The 27,680-nt window shown below is 42.7% G+C and overlaps 1 protein-coding gene across 3 annotated transcripts in view; it reads left to right on the top strand.

Moving 5' to 3' along the window:
- GLT1D1 (glycosyltransferase 1 domain containing 1) overlaps nt 1-27,680 on the top strand; it is a 166,318-nt gene that overhangs the window by 118,504 nt on the left and 20,134 nt on the right. For all 3 annotated transcript variants that reach the window (XR_013263873.1, XM_077461816.1, XM_077461814.1), the window contains exons 10-11: nt 2,370-2,490; nt 13,967-14,065. Coding sequence is in view for 2 of the 3 variants with exons in the window: in XM_077461816.1 (XP_077317942.1) it covers nt 2,370-2,490; nt 13,967-14,065 (220 nt within the window). In the remaining variant the exon portion in view is untranslated. The remainder of the gene's footprint in view (nt 1-2,369; nt 2,491-13,966; nt 14,066-27,680) is intronic.

Genomic DNA, 27,680 nt, shown 5'->3' with positions numbered 1-27,680 from the left:
CTTTCTTACAATATATACTGAACCGGTTCGATATCTAGTGAAGCAGCTTCAACTTAAAATTGCAACCTTTGGGAACACTTTGGCAAATAATGAATAGCTGTACTTACTTTTTAAGTGTTTCAACTTTAAAGTTAAAGTATAGGAAAAACGTTTGTTTTCATTTTGAATAGAGCAAGGGGTGGTTATAACCCCTGCCAGATTTTTTTTTTTTTTTTCGCCATCTGTGTCCCATTTTGGAGATGTACCTTCACTTCCTGTGCCATAGCCAAACAGGAGGTGAGAGGCAATCCCTGCAAATTAAGGAAGCTCCTCCCTTCTGATGAGCCCCCAGGTCATCAGAACTAGTGTCCCCATTGGAAGATTTCCCCTCTATGACTTTTCTGGGGATAACCCAAAACTTGGGATTTTATATTACTTTCACTTTCAATGATAATAGTAAACAGGTAAATTAGAGATGGTGAATAACTTTAATAAGGGCACAGACAACAATAAAAACTGACAGTTCTAATCTCTCTCAACTTGATCCAAAACGAAATTAAAAAAAGTTTTGCCTTTCGTTGTACTTTAAAGCGGAGTTCCTGCCTTGGGGGAAAAAATAAATAAAGGCTAGCAACTACAAATACCGCAGCTACTGACTTTTAATATAAGGACACTTACCTGTCCAGGGAGCCTGCTATGTCCTCACCCCGAAGCTGACCCATCTCTCGGCTCTGGGTGGAGGCACCGATATCCTTACTAAAGGAAACAGGAAGTGAAGCCTTGCAGCTTCACAGCCTGTTTCCTACTGCACAAGCATGATCTGAATGGTCCCTGCTATCCTCTGGGACCTGTGTGTCTCCCAGAAGATAGACGGGGGGAAGGAAGAGGGGACGGACATTGCGTAATTCACTGCACAATAGTACAGCGATCTATGCCCGGAAGTGGGAGCAGATACCTGGATTTGACTGCTCCCCCCCCCGAAAGGTATCAAATGTGACACCAGAGGGGGGGAGGAATCATTTCAGTGGAAGTTCCATTTCTGGGTGGTACTGCGATTTAACTGAGATATAGTGAAAAGAAAGGTTTGATTTACCATATCATACCATATCAAAAATACTAAATGGTCTATAAACCTCGGTTCACACTGAGCTGCGGGAATGAAGCGATTTCACTCCTGCATGTCAGTCCGGATTTTGGCGGCAATTTCACAGACATCTGTGCGGGTTTCTGCACAGGTGTAAATGGAAATCTCACCCGCAAATCACAAAAAGTAGTACAGAAACTACTTTTTGAAATTGATACGGCGCCACAAATGCAGCATTGCACCGATTAGGATGGTGCCATTGCCGCCGATTTGACATGTCAAAACGCATGTCAAAACACACCAATGTGAACCAGGGCCTAAATACTGATCATATGATCTTGAAGGAATATAGGTTTTGTTGCTTATGAATCTTTTAAGCTGAACACTAGGAAGTAGATATTTTTGTGACTATAAGGTGTTCTCTTATTGAATGATGCAGAGAGAAGGGGCAAATGATGTCACCATCTCTGCCTTGTCGAATCAGAGAAAGCCTTATATTCATAAAAAAATAATACAAGTTGTTCTCTGACTGGTGACGGTGCCAAGTGAGTGACCTGTTTCATCTATGCCTGTCTGTAACCTAGGGTCAGTGTACGATGGCAAGTCACTTGAGCAGGACCTGTAAGATGTAGATGTAGCCAGGCTGGGGCAATAGAAAAAATCTTGCAAGCATCACCAAACCTTAAAGTGATCGTAAATTCTTGTTTTTTTTCCTATAAAATTAACAAACATGTTATACCTAAATGCTCTGAAGGTAATTGGTTGCACCAGAGCTTTTTATGGGCTTCATGACAAAGGGGGTAATTACATACGCACATGCCAATTATCATTTTTTTATTTCTGAAAAATAGTTTTATGTATATATTTTTCTAATTTTACTATTATGTTATGACTATTGTGTTCTGATTCATCACATATAATTCATATTAAAAAAAAATTAACTAAAGGCTGTAATGCAACAAAATAGGTAAAAAGCCAAGGGGGTGAATACTTTTGCAAGGCACTGTATATCATTATATAGATACTAAGGAACAAAGAACTGCATGCTTGTTAGAATGTTAAGATATTCTGAACTGTTCTTCATTGATCTAACCCACTCAATGAGGCCTTTGCCGAACGTCACCCCCTGTCCTCATGGTTTTCAAAATCTTGTAAAGTGTGGTTTTGTGTGAATGGATGCCTAATAATTGTATTAAAACAAATTTTTCACTTGCGTAAAATATGTGGTATGAAGAAACATTTTATAGTTGGTCATTTTGAAAGATCAATGAGCCTGTGAGTGGCACCGTCTTCCTATTTTTTTCAGCCTTGATGGAGTTCATCTTATTGAAGAAATTCCACAAGCAGATCTGCAGGCTGTAATAAAGAAAAGCTTTGCGGTGGTAAATAGTTCGGTGTCTGAAGGGATGTCGGCAGCAATACTTGAGGTAAGAGGTATCATATTTTATGTTCGGAGTAGAAAATGAATAGAGAACACATTAAATAATGTGTACAAAGTATTTTGCAATATTGGTGGTGTCATTAAGCGTTCAGATGGAAGTTTTTCAGTAAACATTGTCTCGTATTTTTTCTTCATACATGGTTGATAGCCCCAAACCGTAATTAATGGCCCACAGATACTGTTAATATGGCATATGCTGAGTTGCTAAAAAATAAGGTCAGCACTCCTTAATTTAGCAAAGACCTAAAGCATAGGTAAATGCAAAACTTTTTTTTTTTTTTGATTGTTTTGGATAGAGTGGAGAGACACTTGTCAATTTTTATTACTGACTGTGTTCCCATTAAAGCGGAGTTCTGCCGAAAAAAAATAATTTAAAAGTCAGCAGCCACAAATACTGCAGCTGCTGACTTTTAAAATATGAACACCTGTCCAGGGCGCCCACAATGTCCTCACCCGAAGCATGTGCCTCCTGACTGGTCCCTACTGTCTTCTGGGACCCGTGTGGGGAGGGGGTGGCTGGAGACAGAGGAGGGGCTGGACAAGGCATAGATCGCCGCAGATTCTACCCCAATCTATCACGGCAATGGCAGCAAATACCTGTATTAGAAAGGTATCTGCTCCCCTACCCCCAGAAAGGTGTCAAATGTGACACCGGAGGGGGGGGGGGGACTGCTTTAAGGAGATTCACTCTCTCTGTTTGGCCTGTTTACCATTATCATTGAACGTAGAAGAAAATCAAAATTTTTGGGTTGTCTCCAAATCTTCCAATGGGAACACTAGTTCTGGTGACCTGAGGGCCCCCGAGGAATTCCCTTAATTTGCAGGGATTTCCTCTCACTTGCTGTTTGGTTATGTGACAGAAAGTGAATGGATGGAAATCTCCACAGTGGGACACAAATAGCGAAAAAGGGGTTATAACTCTCCCTTGCTCTATCCAAAATGGGAAAAAAAATGTTTTGCCTATAGTTCTACTTTAACTTGTTAATCCACAAGTTAAGTCATTATTGTCTTAGTGTTTTAAATAGACAGTTCAGTTACCTCCAGGCTATAGTACGTAAGTGGGTGCTTTTACTGATATTGCTGCACGGTATAATAAATTGCACAGAGCTGCCCCTTACCGCCTCTTCTGTGGTCCCATGCCAGCGATCTTGGCTCCTCTTCTTCTGTGTCTGTCCCCATAGCTACCCTGTTTCCCCGAAAATAAGACCTAGTGATTGTCGGTGTTGGCTGCAATATAAGCCCTACCCCCCCAAATAAGCCCTACCCTGTTCCCCTGAAAATAAACCATACCCTGAAAATAAGACGATGTACCCCATACTCATTCACATAGGGTGGGGGGCCGGGATCTGGGGGCCCCCTTATTAAAGGGGGCTCCCGGATTCCGATAAGCCCCCCGCCCGCAGACCCCGACAACCAACGGCCAGGGTTGTCAGGAAGAGGCCCTTGTCCTCATCAACATGGGGACATGGTGCTTTGGGGTGGGGGGGGCCGCAGGGCGCCCCCTTCCCCAAAGCACTCACCCCTCCATGTTGAGGGCATGCGGCCTGGTACAGTTCAGGAGTGGGGTGGAACTCGCTAGTCCCCACCCCCTTTCCTGAGTGGCCGGGCTGTGTGCTCGGATAAGGGTCTGGTATGGATTTTGGGGGGAACCCCACACCGTTTTTTAGGCGTAGGGGGTTCCTCTTAAAATCCATACCAGACCTAAGGGCCTGGTTTGCCCCTGGAGGGGGAACCCCTGCCGGTTTTTAATATTAGAGAGGTGACAGTGTCGCTTCAATATAGATGGAGATCCGATTTGGAGGCGACTTCCATTGAAATCAATGGGTACAAGTCGGATTGAAGTCGTACAGGAACCTTTTTTGTCAGAGCTACTGCTGTAGTGTACATTAAGACGGCTCCATTCACTACCATTGATTTTCTCAACGGCGGGACTTGGGGCGACCTGAAGTCGGATCCTGGGTTGCCTTTGTGTGAACTGGCTCTAACGAGTCAAATTACATCGGGGAGGGAAAATAGCAAATTGAGCCCAATTTGGACATTTTCACTTAGGAGTGTACTCGCTTTTGCTGCCAGCGGTTTAGACATTAATGGCTGTGTCTGTCACAGGGAGGGGGGCATTGAGGGGAGGACTGCAGGAGCTAAAATATGTTACATGTTCCACCCTAAAAATGGGTGGAACATGTAACATGTTCCCAAAGGTGAACATATCCTTTAAAGTGGTAGTAAACTCTGTACTACCACTGTACTACAGGCTTACCTGTCGGTACTGTGAATATCTCCTAAACTTGCACAATTTAGGAGATGTTCAGAGTGCATGCAGCAAGTCTATGAGACTCGCTGGATCACAGATCGGAGTAAAGGGTCGATCCTGACCCCTTACCACATGATCAGCTGTCAGCCAATAACTACTGATCACGTGATGTAAACAGAGCCGGTAATCAGCTATTTTTTCTCCTCGTGCAGACAGCTTGAGGAGAAAAAAAAAGGAAAGCACAGCCGGCCGTGATTGGGACATCGGTCCAGATCACGGCAAGCTGCTGCAGATCCTTAGTGCCCATCTGTGCCCCCCACCAGTGCCACCTAGCAGTAGACAACAGTGCCACCTATCAGTGCTTCAACAAAGGTAGCACTGATGTGCAGCACTGATCGGTGCCCATCAGTGTCACCTACCACTGCCCATCAGTGCCACCTATCAGTGGTACCTATCGATGCCCATCCGTGCCACCCATCCGTGACCATCAGTGCCGCCTCATCTGTGCCCATAAGTTCCACCTTATCTGTGCCTATCAGTGCTGCCTTAACTGTGCCTATCAGTGCCCACCATTGCAGCCTATCAGTGCTCACCAGTCCCGCCTCATCAGTGCATATCAATGAAGGAGAACAATTACCTGTTTGCAAAACAAAACAAACTATGAAACATGATTTTTTTTTTTTTTTTCAAAATGTTCCACCTTTTTTTTTTTGTTTAGCAAAAGATAAAAATCCCAGCAGTGATTAAATACCACCAAAAGAAAGCTCCATTTGTAGGGAAAAAATTATAAAAATTTCATTTGGGTACAGTGTTGTATGACCGCACAATTGTGATTTAAAGTGCATCAGCGCTGAAAGCTGAAAATTGGTCTGGGCAGGAGTGGGGGGGGGGGGGGGGGGGGTGGGGGGGGGGGGGGGTGTTAAGTGCCCAGTAAGCAAGTTGTTAAACGCCAGTGATTTAAATCCTGTTTATAATGTTTGATTTCTTATGTGTGAGTGCCTGCTTTTTTACAGGTTATTAGGACCAACAATATGTGTGTTTTTAAAGCGGTATCAAGCCCAAAACAAAAAATGTGCTGTAGCGTACCAATTATTAAATGTGGTGGCTTCACAAATGTTTACCTTTTTAGGCCCTTTTCCCTCTGTTTTCATCTGGTGATCTGACCAGTAACACACTTATTGTCTTAGGGTGTCTGCATTCAGAATGTAGTAAAAGCAGACATCTTTGGACAGCCACATTGTCATTTTAGGGGTAGGAGGAGTGTTAGATGTACTAGCAGATCTAGATATACTATCACATTAAGCTAAATGCCAGCTAACACTGTTTAAGCAGTTACAGCAACAGTTTTTTTTTCCCCTTTTTGGGATAAAGGTTTTACATGAATAAATAAAAGCTGATCATTGTGAGCACCCCAGACAAATGATAAATGGTTTGTCTCTACTCCCTAACTGCTACACCTGCAGGATGGCTTTTTCTGTTGAAAGACAACAGACTCACTGGGCTTTATTATTTTATTTTTATTATTTCACTTATTTCAAAATAAAAGAAAGAAAGCCTAAAAAAGAAAACAAATGACATCTAAGAATTGGTAAGCTGCAATTTATCAAAGGTTCGCTTTTAGGTTTAATACCGCATTACGTACTGCACACCACTGAAGTACTTGGACTGACAATCACCAATACATTTGGATTGGAAGTTGAAGCATAAGGCAGTTTAATGTGCAAATATAGCTGAAATTCATAGTCACTTTTCTAGTTTGAAACAAATGACCTAGGAATGTGTCAAAGCCATCACATTCCACATGCTACACCTCCCTCTACAACACATTAGTTGATGCCTTGTTTACTGGAAAAGACAAATGAATGTTTGTCAAGCTTTGTATTGGGTTTTGTTTGCTTATATGACGGGATTGTAGGCAGACTTTATGTGAAAATATATGCATATGGTGTATTTGGCTTTTACACTAGTTTATACTGTAGAATAGGGAACATGTGTAAAGTACGGGTGGGAGTTTAAGTGTTGTGACTTTAGCTGCCATTTTTAAGTACTTTTATTTGGTCTGTGCCAAGGCACATTTTATCTTTGGCTGCCCAAAGTCATGGTCTTTGTTTGCTTTGGGTTTCTGCACTTTGCTTATTAGCCTAAGTAAATCAGTCTGTTAGCATTGGGCCATTCACTACTATTGGCAGCATTTATTTCATAATCCAAGCTTGAAGACGCTTGCTGCTAAATGCAATTTTTTTCTACAATAGTTTTTTTTTTTTTTTTTTTTTTTTTATTGACTACATTTCAGTATGTATTATATTTACTTTGAAGGTTATCCATTAAATGTTCCTCTTTTTAATAATAATAAAAAAAAAATATCTGTCTAAAGGTCATAAAATATTAGTTGCCATAGAGATACTTCCATAATGCAGTAAGGGACTGTTCAGAAATAGAGATTTGATTGAGCAGTGCCTTCCTGCTGCCAGGTGGAAGTATGCTAGATGATACCATGCTAGGTGTTAATACCTTCAGTCTCTTCTAAATGCCAGATGCTTTACACTGATACTGAAACATCAATAAGTCCAGCCGCTTTCTCAACTGCTCAGTCCACTTTACTGTATCCAGCCTGTAGGATCCTTGCCCTGGTATAATTAGCAGTATGTAAGTTTAGTGCTGTAGCATCTGCTGGTGATTTTAGAGTCCAGCAGGGAACCTAAATCAGCGTGCAAGGCATCAAAGTATGGTACATTTCCAAAGCTAAAATCTGAGTGGGACATTAGTCATCTCCAGTCTAACAGGTTCTGAACTAAAAGATATAATCTGTTACAGTGGGGACACCAAATATCTGTCAGAAAGCTGTTAATCATATATGAGGAGTCGCTGAGCAAAGCTTTCATCGCACTTTATATCGGCCCCGGGTATTTTTTCACATTATAGGCATAGACTGCCTTTAGAGTAGATATTATCATTACTGGATGTCATTACCCTTCCTAAAGCACAAAGTATCATAAACACCTGCCATATTTTGTATCACATAAACGGAAACATGATTTTTTGTCTTAGTTCATATTTTAGTGCTGCTGATCTCCTCTAGCTTATTTCAACCACTTCCTGCCTATATGCACATGATCCAGAGCTTATCGATGCTATAGACCAGCTTCCTGATAGGGACAACAGAGGATCTTGCACACACAGTGTCAGTTGTTTGTAGTCTCCTTCAGTAGAGCATATGACAGGGTGTGACAACATAGGAGTGCAATCTCCATAAATTAAAGTGCCTAAACAAGAACCTTTACAGTGGGTCTCTAGGTATTCTTAAGCTGCGATAGTAAACCGTATCCTCAAAAAAAACCAAGACAATGGCATAAGGTGCAAGACAATGGCATAATGTGCTAGAATGCACTGCATTCTAGCACATTATGAAATGCTTAACTTAGAATGAAGCCCTCTAGTGGCATGCTGTCACCACTGAAAGGCCTTCCTTCTGGGTTCATTTGCCCTGGCTGTCTGATTGGCTGAGCCGCGATAACGTCACGCCCACAACACGGAGCTCTGCAGGGTGCAGGCATCGGTGACGTGACTGGCTGCATCAAGTGTGAATATCTCCTAAACAGTGCAAGTTTAGGAGGTATTCGCTGTACCTACAGGTAAGCCTTATCATAGGCTTACCTGTAGGTACAAGTGAAAAAATAAAGCCTTTAACAAGATTAGAAAACATTCTTAAGCCGGGTACACGCGAGCTGAATATTGGCAGACAACTGTCGGTTAAAATAAAGCGGCTGAGATTCGGCCCATGTGTATATCAATCTGTTCGACAGAAGCCGGCCAAACTGTCGGATGAGCATGCTGCAAAACCATCAGCTGACCGATTCCCAATCAGCGATCATAGCCAATAGCAGAGAGCGCTGATTGAATTGTCCCCGGCCCCCATGTCGGAACACAACAGTTCAGTTCAGTTGCAGATGTCTGAACTAACTTTGCATGGTTAGTACAGCGGCTCCGGAGCTGACCGTTTTTATTTTTCGTTCAGCCAGCAGGGTTGTACGGGAAAAAAAATAATAGTTTGTACCTTAAGATGTTAAAGGTTATATGATGGGTGAGGCCCCATTCACACTTGAGCCTTTTTTTTTTAGCTTGAAGCTCAAAAACGCTCAACAAGCAAAAACCTATTGTTTTCAATAGCCCTTGTTCACTCCTGAGCATCCTGTCCCTTGTAGCAAAACTGTCTTTCTATAAAAATTACATGAGCTACTTTTCAGGCAGAATAGAGCGTTTTTGTCCCCATAGACTTTACTGGAAAGTACAACATTTTTCAAGCGTTTTGTTGTGCATTTTCTGCACAAATAGCAGCTGTACACAGAAGAATGCTTCAAAAAAATGCTTGAAAATATGACGCTTAAGTGTGAATGTAACCTAATCATCTTTATTTATCAGTTACATTATTTCATACTGAGGTTTAAATGTGTACTCCAAATCATAGTACAAATTTATTACTAAAATGTGTTTATTACTTTCAGGACTCAAGGGGTGGGCATGAGTGTTCCAGACCTCCAGACGCAGCTATCTCAAATATATACTAAATATATACCTACAGACCTGACCGGGTGACAGAGGCTCAGGCCTGTCCACCCAAGCCTATCGACCTCTTGATGTAGAACCAAGTTAGACATCAGTGGGCAATTCTCTGTCTTACGTTATCTAACTTGTTATGTCTGTGGGACACTCTGTCTAAATCAGTGTGACTTCAGTCCCCCCATACGCCCATTGTGCCTGGTTTTACTAACCCGACATTTCCACCTGGCCTGTGACCCCAGGAGTTCCAATGGTAGCTTAACAAAGGTCTGTATTGTATTGGACACTTTTTAGAACACCAAGAACTTCATCCTGCTTCGTATTTTACCCCACAGCTTGAGATGTCGGCCTCTGTGGCTTAACACTTACACCAAATTTTACATTTTCTTAAGTCTGTGTGCAGACTCATGCTTGATATTACGTCTCATACTGCATTTGAAATTAGATGTTACAGCAGTGAGGAGAGGCAGTGTCTTGGAGCTGTATAAACTTTTTGTCAACATCATGGATAAATTGCCCTGGATGCTGGCCTGGGAAAAGGATTTTGGAGTGCACATTTCGTAAAATGAATGGAAGGAATGGTCTATGCGAGCATTCAAGAGTACCATGAATGTCTCCCTAGTTGAGGCTGCTTATAAAGTGGTTATAAATTGTTCTCTTGTTGATACACAGAATGTACCCAGATTCTTCGGCTCTTTGTTTTCAAGGTTGAGGACAAGTGGGCTCAATGTTCCACACGTGGTGGTCATGTGGTAAAGTGCTGCGATTCTGGATCAGAGCCCACACCTTAATACAGTGTTTCTCAACTCCAGTCCTCAAAGCGCCCCAACAGGTCATGTTCTCAGGATTTCCGTCTGATGAAACAACTGTTGTAATTACTAAGGCAGTGAAGCTGATCAAATCAGCTGTGCAAAATAATGGAGTTGAGAAACACTGCCTTAATATACTCCATAACCATGGTGCATATTAGTGCATATTATCAAAGACCCCAAAATAGCTTGACTTGATGAACCCATGGAGGGGATACCTCGACATAGGCAGGCTCTAATTGACTTTGTTTCTGGTGGCCAAAATAGCTATTGCCTCTGCCTGGAAGAAACCTGAGGTTGAGTTGGCAGTGATGAATCATAAGCTCACCTGGATAATGACTAACGAAAATCTGGTCATCATACTTTGTGATACTTGTCTCTGGTTCGAGAGAGTCTGGAATCCATGGATACAATATCTTCAAACTCATAGGTTGTACTCTGGTGGAGGACAAGGGTGTGGACGGCATGGATCTCGACTCCTTTTCTCTGTTTCTTTCTGCTCTCTCCCTCTTCTTTCTCTTCTTCTCCTTTTATTCTTCTTCACCGTCTCCTTTTCTCTTTTCTTTACAGCTCTGCTTGCACGTTCCGTCTATTCCCTGCGGATATTTTGAATGATTGGAATAGTTTTTTTCCCCCACTGAAAAGCCTATAATTTAACCCATGAATTGGGTTTCCTTTTTTTGTTTGCCAATGTTTGTAACGTTGATGCAAATTCCTACTGGTGATCCTAGGACTGTTAATATGTTATTCCCGAAGCTCATTGTTGTCATTATTTCCATGTTGGCACGCTTTGCTGCCCGCATAGCGGTTTCACACTTATGTTTACTCTTTGATAAATTAAGCAGGGCTGACTATATAGGCTTTATACTTTCATGTTAATATCTGCTTTTCATACTTTTGTAAAAACTCTTTCAGTATGTTTTATTGAAACAGAAAATGTGTTGATTACACACATCTAGAATAAGTTCCTGAAAAATCTTTATTCTCCCCTGCACAGGCGATACAATGCTGTGGGTTTAGGGCCAAGACTTTGAGCTAATCAGGCTGTGCCATATTCCTTAGTGTATTCTCTCTAACATTTTTTTAAGGTTTGCTACAGCAGAGAATGGAAAAGGGAGAATTAGTGTAGGGATGATCCTTCATTGTCTATTCAGCAGGAAGGTGACTGAGCTGTACAGTGAGGTTTCCAAGCATGCAGAGTGGCCAAGGTACATGAGTCACAAAAGTGCAGCTATCTCGGCAAGTAAAATAGTTTGCTGAATTTCCCTTACTGAAGCTTGTGGTCACTTAGCCCTCCGCACTGAATGCAATAGCTCACTACTAGGATCACCTACTTCACACCAACATTTTTCTTGTTTTACTGTTCCAAAAAGGCTTGGAATATTGTGACAAGATGCCAATATCTATACAGTAAAAGGTTGCCTCTGCCCCAAATAGGCACAAGCCTACTGAGCCCTATGCTTTAAACTTTGTAGATGGTTGTCCAGATTTTAGCTTCATTGTAATTTCTGTTTGATAGTCTATGTAAATCAAAACACTAAAATCTCATATAATGTGTATTGCTCTTTTCGTTTTTTTTTTTTTTGAGAAATGTCCCTCCCCAAAAAGGTTATTGCATTTAACCCATCAGTAAATAAGAGAACCAGAACTTTTACTAAGTGGAAAAGTGGGTTTGATAATAAAGTTGCCTCTGTGGTCAGAGGTATTCCTTTCCTAGGAAATTAACCAGTAATCTGTTCAGAGTAATTTGGAGCAGAAGAACTACTGCAACCAGCATATAACATCCATCACTTGAGTGCATACATATAGACAGAAATTGGCTGCAAATAATGAGATCAACAGCCCTAGGATGCAACTTAAGGATGAACAAATGTGAAAACAAGTATTTTGTTTAAAAATAAAAGGGGTGGTTGCTTGATATACAGTACAGTACATTGCTTTAGAAATCAAAATGTCATTCAAGCACAGCTAGAGCTGTATTTTACACACCAGCAGATAGAGATTGATGGTAGAAGAGGCTCTGAATGTCTCTTCTGCCATTAAAATTTCTTCCTCCTGCCTACTATAGGGGTATATCTACTGTAAGGCAAACAAGGCGTTTGTCTTGGGTGGCATCTGTACCGGGATGATGCCTGCAGCTCCCACCGGGAGACCTGAGCCACCAGCCAGCACGTCTGCTGGCTGGTCGGACAGCAAAGCCAGAATTGCTGTTGCACAGGCATGCGCAATTTTAAAGCGTCTGGGATGGGCCAAATTTAGTAGGGGGGGGGGGGGGGGGGTCACCTGTTTTTAGTCTTACCTAGGGCAGCACAAAAACAAAATACAACACTGGTCTACTAGCAATTTTTTGCAAATCATACTGACAGCCATGCATGTGCAACTAAAACAAAGAACAGATCTGGATAAGACGGTTTAGGCATTGTACATATGTACGCATAGAACTTGATAAAACATAGTTTATTTTGAGCACACCTTTTGGGATTGCACCCCTGTGCTGTAAGTGCCTGTTAAGCCCTGCTTCTTGAAATTCTAATATTCTGTGGTTTCTGGTAGTTTTGGAACTCCTGTTTGATTCAGCAAATACATAAGAGAGCTGGCGCCCATAGGTTTTGCTGCGTAATATGGCAGTGATTTTTAGCTGCATACATCTGTGATTATTTGGGTTTTTTGTCCATACATTTTCATTTCCCCCCAGGAAGAAAGCAGTTTTGAAATGCGTTAGTATGAAATAGAATTGTACCCAATAGGTCTTGTTCACACAGTTCTATTGGCACATTGTTTTAATGTTTCTGTTTTTAAGGAATGTGCTCTAAATAAACAATTTTATGCATTTCTATGTATACATTTGTGGCATGCCTAAAAAATGGCATCCAGATATATGTACAATCCCAGATGCTGAGAATTGGTACAGTTGGTAGGGACAAAGTAACTCCTGTCCACGTGCACGGAAGTTATGTCTAAGGCCCCTTTCACACGGACGGCTGTTCTGCCGCAATTTAGCATGTTTATTTTTTTCTGTGAAATTCAAGACTCCAGGCACAGCGATCAGCTGCATTTGTACAGTGCAATTACCTGCGTTCATGTGCGTTTCTGTGCAGTTGCGTTCAGCTGCAGTTATCTAATATAGTCGTTCCCATAGCAACCCTTTTCTAAATTTATTTTTTTGGTCCCTTGAATCCCTTCTCACGCTACTATCCGCAGTTGACACAAAAGACTGTGATTACCTGCGGTTATGTGCATATAGCTGCGCTACATCGCACCTGGACGCATTCAATTCTATTTTTTCTATTCGCACCGAACTGCATGTAATAAAATCGCAGATAAACGCTATGTATGAATAGGGCCATAGGAAAGCATTGTGTGCTTTTAGCTGCGGTAGAAAACTAGAAAATCCGCAGCTAAAAGCACCATTCTATCCGTCTGTGTGAAAGACTAGTACAGTCATTTAAGACAGGTGAAGATTTTGGACCCAGAATGAAACAAAGAGAGGAAAGACAGCGCTTGATGAGAGCATTTTGCATAATTTGTATGCATTTTGCGTGCCATAATATGCAAATAGGCTGTGCATGCTTGCACATCATTGTAAGAGCTTCCGGGGGGCCCAGAAGTATAGTTCCACTTTCATTTAGGGTTTACGTCTGCTTTAATGACATGGCAATGATTTAGTTTTATCATTTTGTTGAGAAATCATGTATACTTGCATGTAGGGAACATTTGCAAATAGAGAGCGTCATATGTAAATGTTGCTACTACAACTGCATTTTGCAAACACAGAAAAACAATCTGTTTACAAATTAGTGAATATTGTATAAGTACACTTCTCAATGGTTTTTATTTTTTCCCAGGCTATGGATCTTGAAATTCCAGTACTGGCAAGGGATATTCCAGGCAACAGTGCAATAATAAAACATGAAGACACAGGTTTACTTTTTTCAACCCCCAAGGTAAGGTAGATATTGACTTGTGCTTGGCAGCAATACTAAACCCACAAATGACACCTGATAACCTATCTATGTAGGAAACTTTGTTTTGATATTCTGTCATCCTTTTTGTGTTAGTGCAGGAACAAATTTCAGTATAAATATCCTGCCTCTCTTTTGGCGCTAGGTCTTGCTTGAAAGAAAGAAAGAAAGAAAAAAAAAACCTGCAAGACAAAGGCTTAATGATAATAATGTATTGCATACTAGCTCATTATGAAATACTTACCTTAAAACAATGCCCTGCAGTGCCGCCTGCAGTCCGCTCCCAAGGCCGACCTCTTTCCCGGAGTTATGTCTGGGTTCGTGGTCTCCAACGCTGTGATTGGCTGACGTCATTCCCACACATGCATGCGTGTGCTGCCACTCACTGCAGGGGTACTGAAGAAACGGCACCGGCGGCCCGTTTCTTCAGTGCGCATACGCAGATGACGTCGACAGCAGCGCTTATAGTAAACTATTTACAGTACCCTACAATAAAAATATTTACAGTACCCTACAGGTAAGCCTTTATTATAGGCTTACCTGTAGGTATAAGTGGTTTAACAGGGTTTACAACCACTTTAACTGCTTGCCGTCCAGCGCATGATGATATACGTCGGCAGAATGGCACGGCTTCACAAATGGGTGTACCCGTACATCCCCTTTAAATCGTGGGGAACTTATTATATAAAACCCACAAAATACTAATGCATGCATTACACAAGCATCCTTGGAAACACTAAGAGCAATGATGGGCAGTGTGCTGCTGCAAATAGTGATTGTGGCCAAATTGTGCTAAAAGTGGGAGGGGCTTAAAGAGGAAAAGTTAAAGTGATTTGTAAATGCTGTTTTTTTTTCCTATAAAAATAACAAACATGTTATATTTACCTGCTCTGTTGCAGTGAATTTGCACAGAGCAGCCTGGATCCTCCTCTTCTCGGGTCCTTCTTCTGTGCTTTACAACATTAGGGTAGACATTACAATACAATACAATTCAAGACGGGGGAATCAGAGGGCCCTGCTTGTTAGAGCTTACAATCTAGGAGGGAGGGTCAAGTTATACAAAAGGGTAATAGCTGTGGGGGATGAGCTAATGGAGAAAATAGTGCAGTTGTTAGATGGAGGCAGGATAGGATTCTCTGAAGAGGAAAGTTTTCAGGGATTGCCTAAAAGTGGATAAATTTGGAGACAGTCTGACAGATTGGGGTAGTGAGTTTCAGAGGATGGACGAGTCTCGGGAGAAGTCCTGGATGCAGATATGGGAGGAGGCGATGAGGGAGCTATAGAGCAGGAGGTCTTGGGAGGAACAAAGTGGGCGATTAGGTTGGTAATTTGAGACTAGGCTAGTGATGTAGCTGGGGGCAGAGTTGTGGATGGCTTTGTAAGTAAGTGTTAGTATTTTGAATTTAATTTGTTGGGCAAGTGGCAGCCAATGGGGGGATTGGCAGAGAGGGGTAGCAGACACTGTGTGGTTTGTAAGGTGGGTGAGTCTGGCAGCTGCATTCATGATGGACTGAAGGGGATATAGTCTATTTAAAGGTGAGCCAATGAGGAGGGAGTTGCAGTAGTCAAGGCGAGAGATAACCAGGGAGTGAATCAGGAGCTTTGTGGTTTCATTGGTTAGAAAGGGACGTAGTTTAGAGATGTTTCAGAGGTTGAGGCGGCAAGTGATTGGATGTGGGGCTGAAAGGAGAGTTCAGAGTCCAGGATAACACCTAGCACCCAGACAGCTAACAATGCCCACATGTGTCACAGTCCTTATAAAAACACAAAATATGCCTAGTTACACAAAAAAAGTTTTTGCTTTATCTGAGCCAAAAATAAAAAGAACACATTCTTAACAGTATGTGGGTGTACACACTCAGCTGCTGTATTCTGTCCCTGCCTAGCGGACCTAATGTACAGATTCGCCAGCACACCATAGATGGTCAAATATGTCCAAATCTTTATTAACCACTTCCCGACCGGCGCACAACGTTGTACGTCAGAATGCCATGGACAGGCATACGGACGTACAGGTACATCCCTTTAAGAATGCCGCCATGCCATCGCGTGCGTGGCGGCGCGCGCTGGTTGGGACCCCCGTGAGTCCAGTCGCGGGTCCTGCGGACTTGTTTGCTGTGGGGATACCCACAATTGTTTCACGGGGAGGCTGAATGGGGAGATGCAGAAGTAAACAGCATCTCCCCGTTCTGCCTAGCAACAAATGACACTGGTCTCTGCTCCCTGTGATTGGAGCAGAGATCAGTGTTCACTAACACGCCCCCCACAGTTAGTAACACGCCTCTAGGACACACTTAACCCTTACACTGCCACCCCCTGGTTAACCCCTTCACTGCCAATGTCATTTACATAGGAATCGGTGCATTTGTATAGCACTGATTGCTGTATAAATGACAATGGTCCCAAAAATGTGTCAAAAAATGTCCGATGTGTCTGCCATAATGTCGCAGTCACAATAAAAATCGTTGATCGCCTCCATTACTAGTAAAAAAAAAATTATTAATAAAAATTCCGTAAAACTATCCTCTATTTGTAAATGCTATAAATTTTGCGCAATCCAATCAATAATCGCTTATTGCGATTTTTTTATCAAAAATATGTAGAAGAATATGTATCGGCCTAAACTGAGGAATATATATATTTTTGGGGGATATTTATTATAGAAAAACGTAAAAAAATAATGTGTTTTTTTCAAAATTGACGCTCCTTTTTGTTTATAGCGCACAAAAAAAAAACGCAGGGGTGATCAAATACCACCAAAAGAAAGCTCTATTTGTGGGAAAAAAAGGACATCAATTTTGTTTGGGAGCCACGTCGCACGGCCGCGCAATTGTCAGTTAAAGCGACGCAGTGCCGAATCGCAAAAAGTGGTCTGGTCTTAAGCCAGCAAAGTGGTCCGGTCTGAAAGTGGTTAAAGAATGATCACATCACAGAAGACGCAGTCCAACGTTTCAGAGCCACACAGGATCCTTTACCAGGGATGTGATCATCACACCATCACATGGCTGAGGAAGGGGTCCTGCCTGGCTCCGAAACGTTGCACTATGTCTTCTGTGATGTGATTGTTCCTCAATAAAGATTAGGATGTATTTGATGATCCGTGTGTACATGTACATTTGATCTTTGATGTCCCCAGTCCCAGCTGGTTTTTGCTGCAGCAATCTTTATTCCTAAAATCTTATCCAGGAAACTGTGCGATGGGAATAGCGTTACTGCGTAGCAGACGTGCCGCACAGAACTGAGTCTCAGAGCACTCCCATAGGCTCTGTACTGCAGGTTTGAGAGGTGGGGGGGTATAGAAAAAATGATAAGCGGCCGCGTGTGCTGTTGAAAGTAATACATTGATGTGATAAATAAATAATAATAAAAAAAATTTCCATGACTCATGTACCATTTGCTTTACTCTGTGTCTTTTTTCCACTGAATTTTTGACCCTCTAAATTGTAAGTATAAGCTGTAAGGAAGGTTCGGTAACACTTTGCAACAGGAAGAAAATGTTCTTATCAATTTCACTTAGTCTCAAGAAGAGTACCAAAAAAAGTTGTATTGATCTAATGCTCTTGCCAAAGGAAAACTTTGAAATCAAATAAAAAATGCACTTCAAGGCATGTTCAGGAGGAAAGGTCAGAAAGCTGTCTACATATCTACAGTAAATATGTTTTTCATGAGATCTAAGCTATTTCTGGTGAAGAAATTATACCTATTGAGTACATCCAGTTACCATAATTGAAAATGATTGACTGTTATTGTTCGTGGAAACAGTCACAACCTGATGGAAATATCTTGTTTTTTTCCATTGTAACAGAAAAATATATTGGAGGTGAAAATGCACCATAGTTTGTCTCTGCAAGTTGCATGCTGTGCCTTTGATAGAAGCTGTGAATTGACAAGCCAGAGGATGTTCTTGGAGCTTTCACAATAATCACCTTCTTGTTGAACACTTTATATAATTTAAAACCCAAGTCTAGATAAAAAAAAAAAAATTCCAAACATGTTTTAAAAAATGCAATTTCTGATGCAATGCTCACCTTCTTTCCAGCACTGACCTCCATAGTCTTACTGCTCCAGTCATCATATTCCTGTCTTCTGGGTTGAATGACACCCAGTGTTATCTACCTCTCTCATTGTAAGAGCAGAGTATCAAAGACTTGCTTTCTGGAGGAACATCAGAAGATCCAGGTCTTAAAGTGGTAGTAAACCGACAAAAAAATAAATTGGGTCCTCTGCAGGTTTATGCCATAATCTGCTAGAATGCACCGCACAGAGAAGTAATGATAGCATGTTTACTACCACTTTAAAGACAATTTGGTAAAGAACAGCACCACATCATGATGTGCTTCTGTAGATTGGACAGGTGACTGGTAGATCACGGTCTGGGCTTGCTGGTATCTAACAGAGTGCAATGCAGAGGAACTACTTGTAAAGTTGGAGCTGTAGTAGGGCACAACAGCCACATAAACTGATGCCTCCTCTGTAGTGTTGGTTCCTGTCCTATGCAGAGTACCAACTACACTCCACCTCATATCCCGGCTAGTGGTCTCCAGAGTGGTGCCGGCAGCAGGAAAGGAGATCTTCAGGTCAGTGTGAACCGATACACTGGGCATATTAGTATATGGCTGCTGTCACACTGATGTGCTACGGTTTACTCACACCTTGGGTGCAGGGCAATGTACCTGCAGCTTTCCTACAGGTTTGCTGCACTTAGCCATAGACTTCTATTTTATATTGCTGTTTTACCACAACCCAACTTTACATGTGAATGAGCCCTAAGGATGCCGCTGCCGAACAACTAAGGGCTCATTCACAAGTGCAGCAGACACTTCTACTCCTCTGAAAAGCATTTGTGTGCTGACAGGTGGTGAGGATATGTTGCCTCCACACCACCTGATTTAAACCCATTATTGCCATGCAATGCACGCCATTACGACACAGTAGTGCGGCACTTAGTGGTTTAAATCAGGTGCGAGGAGGCGACACTGTGCCCAGTGATCTTTGACTTCTCCCGTGTTGTTCAGGTAGATCACCTCTTTAAGGTTGCCTACCCTTGGATTAATCAGTGCAGCTGTCTCGGACAAAAGTCCATGGAATAAATCAAGATAATGGGTTTCCTCCTTCTACCTTACTTAGGACATTGTGGGGGTTATTAACTAAAACTGAAGAGTGCAAATCAGGTCTCTGTGTAGAAACCATTCAGCTTCCAGGTTTCATTGTCAAAGCCTAATTGAACAAGCTGAAGTTAGAAGCTGATTTGCTACCATGCACAACTGCACCAGATTCTCAGTGCTCCAGTTTTAGTAAATATACAAGTATTTCCTCCACCTGATGTCTTGCTTTGTAACATCATGAGGAGCTTTCCCTCCTTTCTCTGAATATGGCATGTTCTTTGGAAGTATAATTCTCAGCCACAGCCTTATTTTGACAATTGGATTCCCTCTTTGTCCTTCTCAAGGGTTTCCACAAGGGGCTCACTGCCTCTTGCTCCACTATTGCTAGGTGGATTAGACAAGTTATTATTTGAGCCTGTGGTCTAAATGATAGGTTTTCCACCTTTCTCTGCTAAGCCTGGTACACACGGGCCGAATGTTGAGAGACAACGGATGATTAAAAAAAAACTGTAAATAATCAATCTGCGCACTCCAATACTATATCAATGAAATTAATTTAAAAAAGTTGCTAGCCAACACTCATAAGTGATTCAAACCTTAGTGAGCTAATATGTACAACAGAATGATGTAGTGCAACTTACAAAAAATAACCACAATATAATAAAAGTGCAAACAATTGTGGCAAAAATGTGTACAAAAAAATATATATAATTCCTTGCACGTGATTGGTTATTCTTTGCAAAGTGAAGCTTTACTGCATTTACTAAGCTCTGGAGCAACTACACTTGTAGATGGCAACTGCATTTTTTTAAGTACACAGTCTATTTGCTTTTAGTAAATCAAACCCTTAGGCCGCGTACACACGCGGGGACTGTTCGCTGAAACTTTGTTCGTCAAACAGTTGCCGCAACAGTCCGCTCAAAATTTGCATGAGCGGACTTGCCCACACACGAGCGGACTGTTTCAGCGAACTGTTTGCCAAACAGTTCGCTCAACTTTTGAAATGAACGGACTCGCCCACGTAAGGCGGAGGCAAGTCCGCCCATTTCGAGTGCGTGTACAGGTAGGCGGGGCCCGCGAAGGAGACGTTGCGGGCACCGCCGCCTGGAATGGACTTAAAGGGGAACCCCAACGCCGAAAAAAATCGGCGTGGGGGTTCCCCCAAAGTCCACAACAGACCCTTGTCCGAGCACGCTACCCGGCCGGCCAGGAAAGGGGGGGCGAGCGAGCGCGCCCCCCCTCCTGAGCCGTACCAGGCCGCGTGCCCTCAACATGGGGGGGTGCCTTGGGGAAGGGGGGGCCGCGCGGCCCCCCCACCCCAAAGCACCTTGTCCCCATGTTGATGAGGACAAGGGCCTCTTCCCGACAACCCTGGCCGTTGGTTGTCGGGGTCTGCGGGCGGGGGGCTTATCGGAATCCGGGAGCCCCCTTTAAGAAGGGGGCCCCCGGATACCGGCCCCCCACCCTATGTGAATGAGTATGGGGTACAATGTACCCCTACCCATTCACCTGTAAAATAAAAGTACCCAAAAAAAAAACACAACACACGAGAAAAAATATTTTATTGCACAGCTCCGGGGGTCTTCCGTCTTCGGGGGTCTTCTCCGGACTCCTCCGCTATCTTCGTGTAGCTCTTTTGCTAGCAGAGGAGTCCGGCTTTCTTCCTCCCCGCCGCCGGCCTCTTCTCCCGACTTCGGGGGTCTTGTCCCCCTCTTCGGTTCTTCTGCCGGGCCACCGCGCCTTCTTGTAGCTCTTTTGCAGGCGGTGGCCCGGTCTTCTGTCGCCGCCGCCTTCCGTTCTTCTGCCGGGCCACCGCGCTTTCTTATAGCTCTTTTGCAGGCGGTGGCCCGGTCTTCTGTCGCCGCTGTCGCCGTGGCCGCCTTCCGTTCTTCTTCTTCTTCTTGTTCTTCTTCTTCTCCAGGAGATGTTGACACGACGCTCTCTCCGGCCGGAATGCCAGAGCCGCCCTGCGCTGCCACTTATATAGTGACAATGGGGCGGTGTCACATGGTATATGTCACATGGGTTGGTCACATGGGTTGATGTCACATGGGGCTATGACATCGTAAGGGGGCGGGGTCACCATGTGACATCAACCCATGTGACCAACCCATGTGACATATACCATGTGACACCGCCCCATTGTCATTATATAAGTGGCAGCGCAGGGCGGCTCTGGCATTCCGGCCGGAGAGAGCGTCGTGTCAACATCTCCTGGAGAAGAAGAAGAAGAACAAGAAGAAGAAGAAGAACGGAAGGCGGCGACGGCGACAGAAGACCGGGCCACCGCCTGCAAAAGAGCTACAAGAAGGCGCGGTGGCCCGGCAGAAGAACCGAAGAGGGGGACAAGACCCCCGAAGTCGGGAGAAGAGGCCGGCGGCGGGGAGGAAGAAAGCCGGACTCCTCCGCTAGCAAAAGAGCTACACGAAGATAGCGGAGGAGTCCGGAGAAGACCCCCGAAGACGGAAGACCCCCGGAGCTGTGCAATAAAATATTTTTTCTCGTGTGTTGTGTTTTTTTTTGGGTACTTTTATTTTACAGGTGAATGGGTAGGGGTACATTGTACCCCATACTCATTCACATAGGGTGGGGGGCCGGTATCCGGGGGCCCCCTTCTTAAAGGGGGCTCCCGGATTCCGATAAGCCCCCCGCCCGCAGACCCCGACAACCAACGGCCAGGGTTGTCGGGAAGAGGCCGTTGTCCTCATCAACATGGGGACAAGGTGCTTTGGGGTGGGGGGGCCGCGCGGCCCCCCCTTCCCCAAGGCACCCCCCATGTTGAGGGCACGCGGCCTGGTACGGCTCAGGAGGGGGGGCGCGCTCGCTCGCCCCCCCTTTCCTGGCCGGCCGGGTAGCGTGCTCGGACAAGGGTCTGTTGTGGACTTTGGGGGAACCCCCACGCCGATTTTTTTTCAGCGTTGGGGTTCCCCTTTAAGTCCATTCCAGGCGGCGGTGCCCGCGACGTCTCCTTCGCGGGCCCCGCCTACCTGTACACGCGCTCGAAATGGGCGGACTTCCCTCCGAGCGGGAACAGTTTGCTCATTTCGAAAGTAGCCTACACACGGGCGGACTGTTCGCTCAAACAAAGTTTCAGCGGACAGTTTTTCGGAATTTCCGAAAGACTTTGTCCGTCAAACTGTCCGCTGAAACTGTCCGCTGAAAGCCCACACACGGGCGGACTGTCCGCTGAAACACTGTTCAGCGGACAAAGTTGGGCGAACAGTCCGCCCGTGTGTACGCCTTAGGGGTTGATTTATTAGAGCTAGAGAGGGCAAAATTTGTCACAATTCTGCATAGAAACCAATCAGCTTCCAGGTTTTATTGGCGATGCTTAATTGAACAAGCTAAGGTTAGAAGCTGATTGGTGTGCGAAAACCCTTTCTTAAAGTGGATATGAATTTGTATGCAAAGTCGCACAAATTGTGTTATTAAATCACTCACTGCTGTGTCAGCAACTAGTGCAGTGTCAAGGCTGGAATCTTAAAAAATCCTGGTAATTATTTGGCTCCATTTGATTTACCTGTGTAATCTTAAGGTCATTGTTCATTGCGCACAGTTTGCGAATAGTTTAAACTAGACATCTGTCTATATTATGTTCCATAGTGCCATCTCCATCAATATCAGACACACTTCAGTAGCCACTTGTCATTTTTTACACAGTGCTAACTGATTTCCTGCTATCATCTTTCCAAGCCAAAGTCAATGTTACAGCCCTGTGACCTGACTTTGTTAGGTTAATGAGTCTGAATATTTTTATCTGCACAGATATTGTTTCCAGAAGAGACTTTTCTCCCTTAAGTGCCATCACATGAAGCAAGCCAATAAATCAGCAAAATCATGTACTGGAACAAGCACCCTTATTTGATTAAGGAAAAAAAGACTTCGGTACGGGAGTGTATGTTTGGGCAATATCTTTTGAATAAATCTAACTCTTTCTGCAGGTAGCAAATTACATTTACAGAGCCTTGAAAAAGTATTCATACCGCTTGACATTTTCCACATTTCGTCATATTACAACCAAAGACGTAAATGTATTTTATTGGGATTTTATGTGATAGACCAACACAAAGTGGCACATACTGTATTTATGGGTGTATAACACACACCCCATGTTTAATAGGGAATTTTAAGGAAAAAAACTTTTAGGAGGGAAGTTTAAGGAAAAAAACTTACATTTAAATGCCCATCAATGCAGCCTTATCAGTGTCCATCTGCAGCCTTGTCCATCATTGCACCCTTGTCAGTGTCTATCTGCAGTCTTGTCAGTGTCATTTGCAGCCTGGTCAGTGTCATTTGCACTCGGTAGCTCTCGGTCATTCTCGGCAGCTCACACGAGACTGTGAGAGCGCCCGAGAGGCCCACAATTGGCGGGGGATCGGCGTATAACACGCACCCACAATTTTCCCCTGATTTTAAGGGGAAAAAAGTGTAAATACGGTAATTGTGAAGTGGAAGGAAAATGATAAATGGTTTTTAAAATGTTTTATAAATATGTGAAAAGTGTGGCGTGCATTTGTATTCAGCCCCCCTGGGTCAATACTTTTGTAGAACCACCTTTCATTGCAATTACAGCTGCAAGTCTTTTTGGGGATGTCTCTACCAGCTTTGCACATCTAGAGAGTGACATTTTTGTCCATTCTTCTTTGCAAAATAAGCTCAAGCTCTGTCAGGTTGGATGGAGAGCATCTGTGAACAGCAATTTTCAAATCTTGCCACAGATTCTCAATTGGATTCAGGTCTGGACTTTGACTGAGCCATGGGAATGCAGGCCGCACCTACCCTCCCCGAATACCAAAACTTATATAGCCTATTTAAATAATAACTCAACACACTTATTGGCAAAGAATTGGCCGCTGCACATTTATTGGTATATTCAAATCAATAAATAAATAATAACCATATTCTGATAATTTTATTGCATCATAAAATTCTTATATTTCAAACGATCAACTTCAAAACAGCTCAGTCTTAAAGGACTCGAGCATACATAAATCTTTTAACCAAAGTCCCCCCTACATCACGTAGGGTGACAGACCACATAAACGTGCTTAGCGACAAGGGAAGGGGGGGGGGGGAGCTTGTTGCACCTTCACTGCCTGGCTGGGAACAGGTGTGAGTGCAGCTGTGATAGATTCCTATATATAATAAGCCCCTTTCCAGAACATTCCCCATGGGTCACATGACCATTTGGGATATCACCAATAGTCTTGCAACCCTTAACCAATTTGCCATTCTCTTAATGGGACATTAACCCAAATACATTAACCTGTATATAGCCCTAAATATTTACACTATTGCTTCTATTCTCTTATTAATAAAGGGAGGGGCGACCGCATGCCCATGCTGTCGGGCTCAAAGCCTTAAGCCCTCCTATTTAATGGGAATGCAGGCCACACCTACCCTCCCCGAATATCAAAACTTATATAGCCTATTTAAATAATAACTCAACACACTTATTGGCAAAGAATTGGCCGCTACACATTTATTGGTATATTCAAATCAATAAATAAATAATAACCATATTCAGATAATTTTATTGCATCATAAAATTCTTATATTGCAAACGATCAACTTCAAAACAGCTCAGTCTTAAAGGACTCGAGCATACCGAAATCTTTTAACCAAATGCGCAGCATAAATTTTTCCATAAACCTGTTCAATCTCTTCCTAATTTTCTTAAAAATTTTATAAATGAACTTCTTGAAGCCATACTAGCCAAGGGATTATCTCCGAAAAGATAATTCTGGTATTCGGAAAAGATAACTTAACCTTAATTAGGTCACGTCTAAACAACGACATGAGGTCCAGAGTTCTAACTTTCCCCACATCATTTCCCCCTAGGTGTACTGTTAATGCATCCGGAACTGGCCATGACTCAATCAATCTAGAGACATAAAAATAAATAAATAAATAAATTAGCCCATTTAAGACCTCTAATTACTTTCCAGAAAATTCTGGAAATTCATGAAATTTATCCAGGATCCATAGACAAATTGGACATATAGCAGTGTTTCTTGGCTCTTTTATTAGCCCAGTATACAAAAGAGTGGCTCAGGATCCAAACATAGCTTCTATTACCTAGAATTTAAAGAAAAATATCAGGTCTGACATAAATCTGAAAATGTTGAGATTCCCATCTCCCCAACCGTTTGATTATTGCATCATCCAATCCCATCCTAGCAGCTTCCGTAGCTGCCCCGATCCTGAAAGAATGAGAAGTAAACTTAAATTGATGCAAATTAAATTTTCTCAAGCAAGCCTTTAATATGTAATTGAATTGATACTGAGTAAGAGGGGACCCATCAGCATCAACCAAAAAAAATAAAAAAATTCCCCTCTCCTATTGGCCTAACTGCCAGGTAACCATTTATGATTCTAACTGGACATATATCCTCATCGACTTAAAGGTACCCAACTGCCTTTTCCTAACCTATCTGTTTTTTGACACAGGGATGAACAATTTGACCGAGACAATCACATTCTTTTTTAGTAAACCCACCATTACTTTTTTGTTTTTTGGCAGCAACTCAGATATTCTGAGAGCCCCAAAAAGGCTAGTACAAACGCAGTATTAAATAATATAGCCGTAATTTTTTAATTTAAGATATTTTTAATTTGAAGAAAAAAGATAAACTCTCCATGATTTTGGAAATGTGACTCAAATTGTATATCCATTTCCATAGCAAAATTACACCACCTATTCCATGCGGTTGAGTACTCAACTCATGTATTTTCTGCCACAGAGTGTCTTATCGCATTTGTAAGAACCTCTAAATTAGGCTCCACAGATTTTTTGGACACACATTACCTTCCTTGTCCGCATTCTGCAGGAGTTGGTGAAATTGGTATACCTGAAATCGAGATAATGCATCCGCAATTTGATTCTCCTTCCCTGGGACATGCCTGGCCTTTAACCAAATATTAAATTTAAGACAAAGAAACACTAAGTATCTTAGTAATTTGACCACTTGTATAGATTTGGCTGACAAACAATTCACAGCATATATGACCCCTTTATTATCCAAATTAATCAGGATTCTTTTATTTGCAAATTGCTCACCCCATATTTCTATTGCAACCACTAAAGGGAAAAGCTCCCACACTACTATGCTTTTGGTGACTTTATTCGTCTCCAAACTCACAGGCCACTTACCACAGCACCAATGAGTCTTCCAAATAGCTGCAAATCCATATTAGCCTGCAGCATCTGTATATAGCTCAAGGTCGGATGAGGACACAAATTTTTCCTGAAAAAAATGATCTGCCATTGTATATATCAAAGGATTTAAACCAAACTGACAGGTCCTCCTTGAGGTCAACTGTCAATCTGATGTGGGAAAATGGTGATTTCATTCCAGACATTCCAGTACAAGTGCTGCAAGAAGATTCTGCCAACTGCCATAATCCTTGTCGCTAATGCCAGAAGGCCTAATAAAGATTGGAGTTCTTTTAATAACACTTTTTTTACGCCTAATCAACACTGAAATTAAAGCTTTAATCTTAAAGATTTTAGATTCAGGTAACTGAAATATCAGATTAACAGTGTCAATCTTGACACCTAGGAATGCTATAATCGAGAAAGGAAAAACTGTTTTCTCGCTAGCTAGTGGGATACTGAAATGATGCGCTACCGCACTAAACAGATGTAACATAAAATAACAGACAGGAAATTGCGCTGGACCAATGAATAAAAAGTTGTCCAGGTAATGTAATATACCTTGGTAGCCAGATTGAAAAGCCACAATCCATTGGAGAAAGGTTGCAAATTTTTCAAAATATGCACAAGATATGGCACATCCCATAGGGAGGCACATGTCAAAGTAGTATTTGCCCTCAAAATACCTACCCAAGGAGTTGAAAGCTACTGCCAATCGCTAGCAGCCTGAAAGCCGCCTTTATGTCTGCTTTCGCAAGCAACGCACCTTTCCCAAACTTCCTAATTTGCTGAATAGCCTCTTCAAAATGTGCAATATGATACTGATGACATGCCGGCATCTATTTCATCATTTAACAAGCTACTTTTTGGGAATGATAAATGGTGGATTAGGCAAAAGGTATTTGGCTCTTTTTTGGGTATGATGCCTAACGGCGATATCCTAAATGGTGAGAAAGGAGGGGAATCAAAGGGACCTGCTATCCTACCTTCCTTAATTAACTTCTCTTTAACAATGTGTGCGTAAGTATCCACTGACTTTAAATTTTTAACTGGCTCACACCCTTCACCCTGAAATACTGGCAAAGGGAAACCTTTGGAGAAACCTTCAATTAGGAACTTGGCTGTCTCCTGGTCTGGATATATGTCCAACCATTGCTGCATACTTGCTAGTTTCACTGGGGTGTGAGCTTTTTTGCATAAATATCCCTCTGGGAGCTTTGAATATTGGAATTCCTTTTTGAAACACCTGATCAAAGGGTGGGGTCCAGAACACTCATGCTTTTACTTGCACAAACCCCCCCATTTACACTGGTTCTCATTGTAAGCAAAGCAGTAT

The sequence above is a fragment of the Lithobates pipiens genome, unplaced genomic scaffold, assembly GCF_037356315.1.
Source record: "Lithobates pipiens isolate NorthernLeopardFrog02 unplaced genomic scaffold, aLitPip1_a1.2 Scaffold_3, whole genome shotgun sequence".
NCBI lineage: Eukaryota > Metazoa > Chordata > Amphibia > Anura > Ranidae > Lithobates > Lithobates pipiens.
The sequence above is the reverse complement of the archived record's forward strand: the minus strand, read 5'-3'. Positions and strand labels throughout refer to the sequence as shown.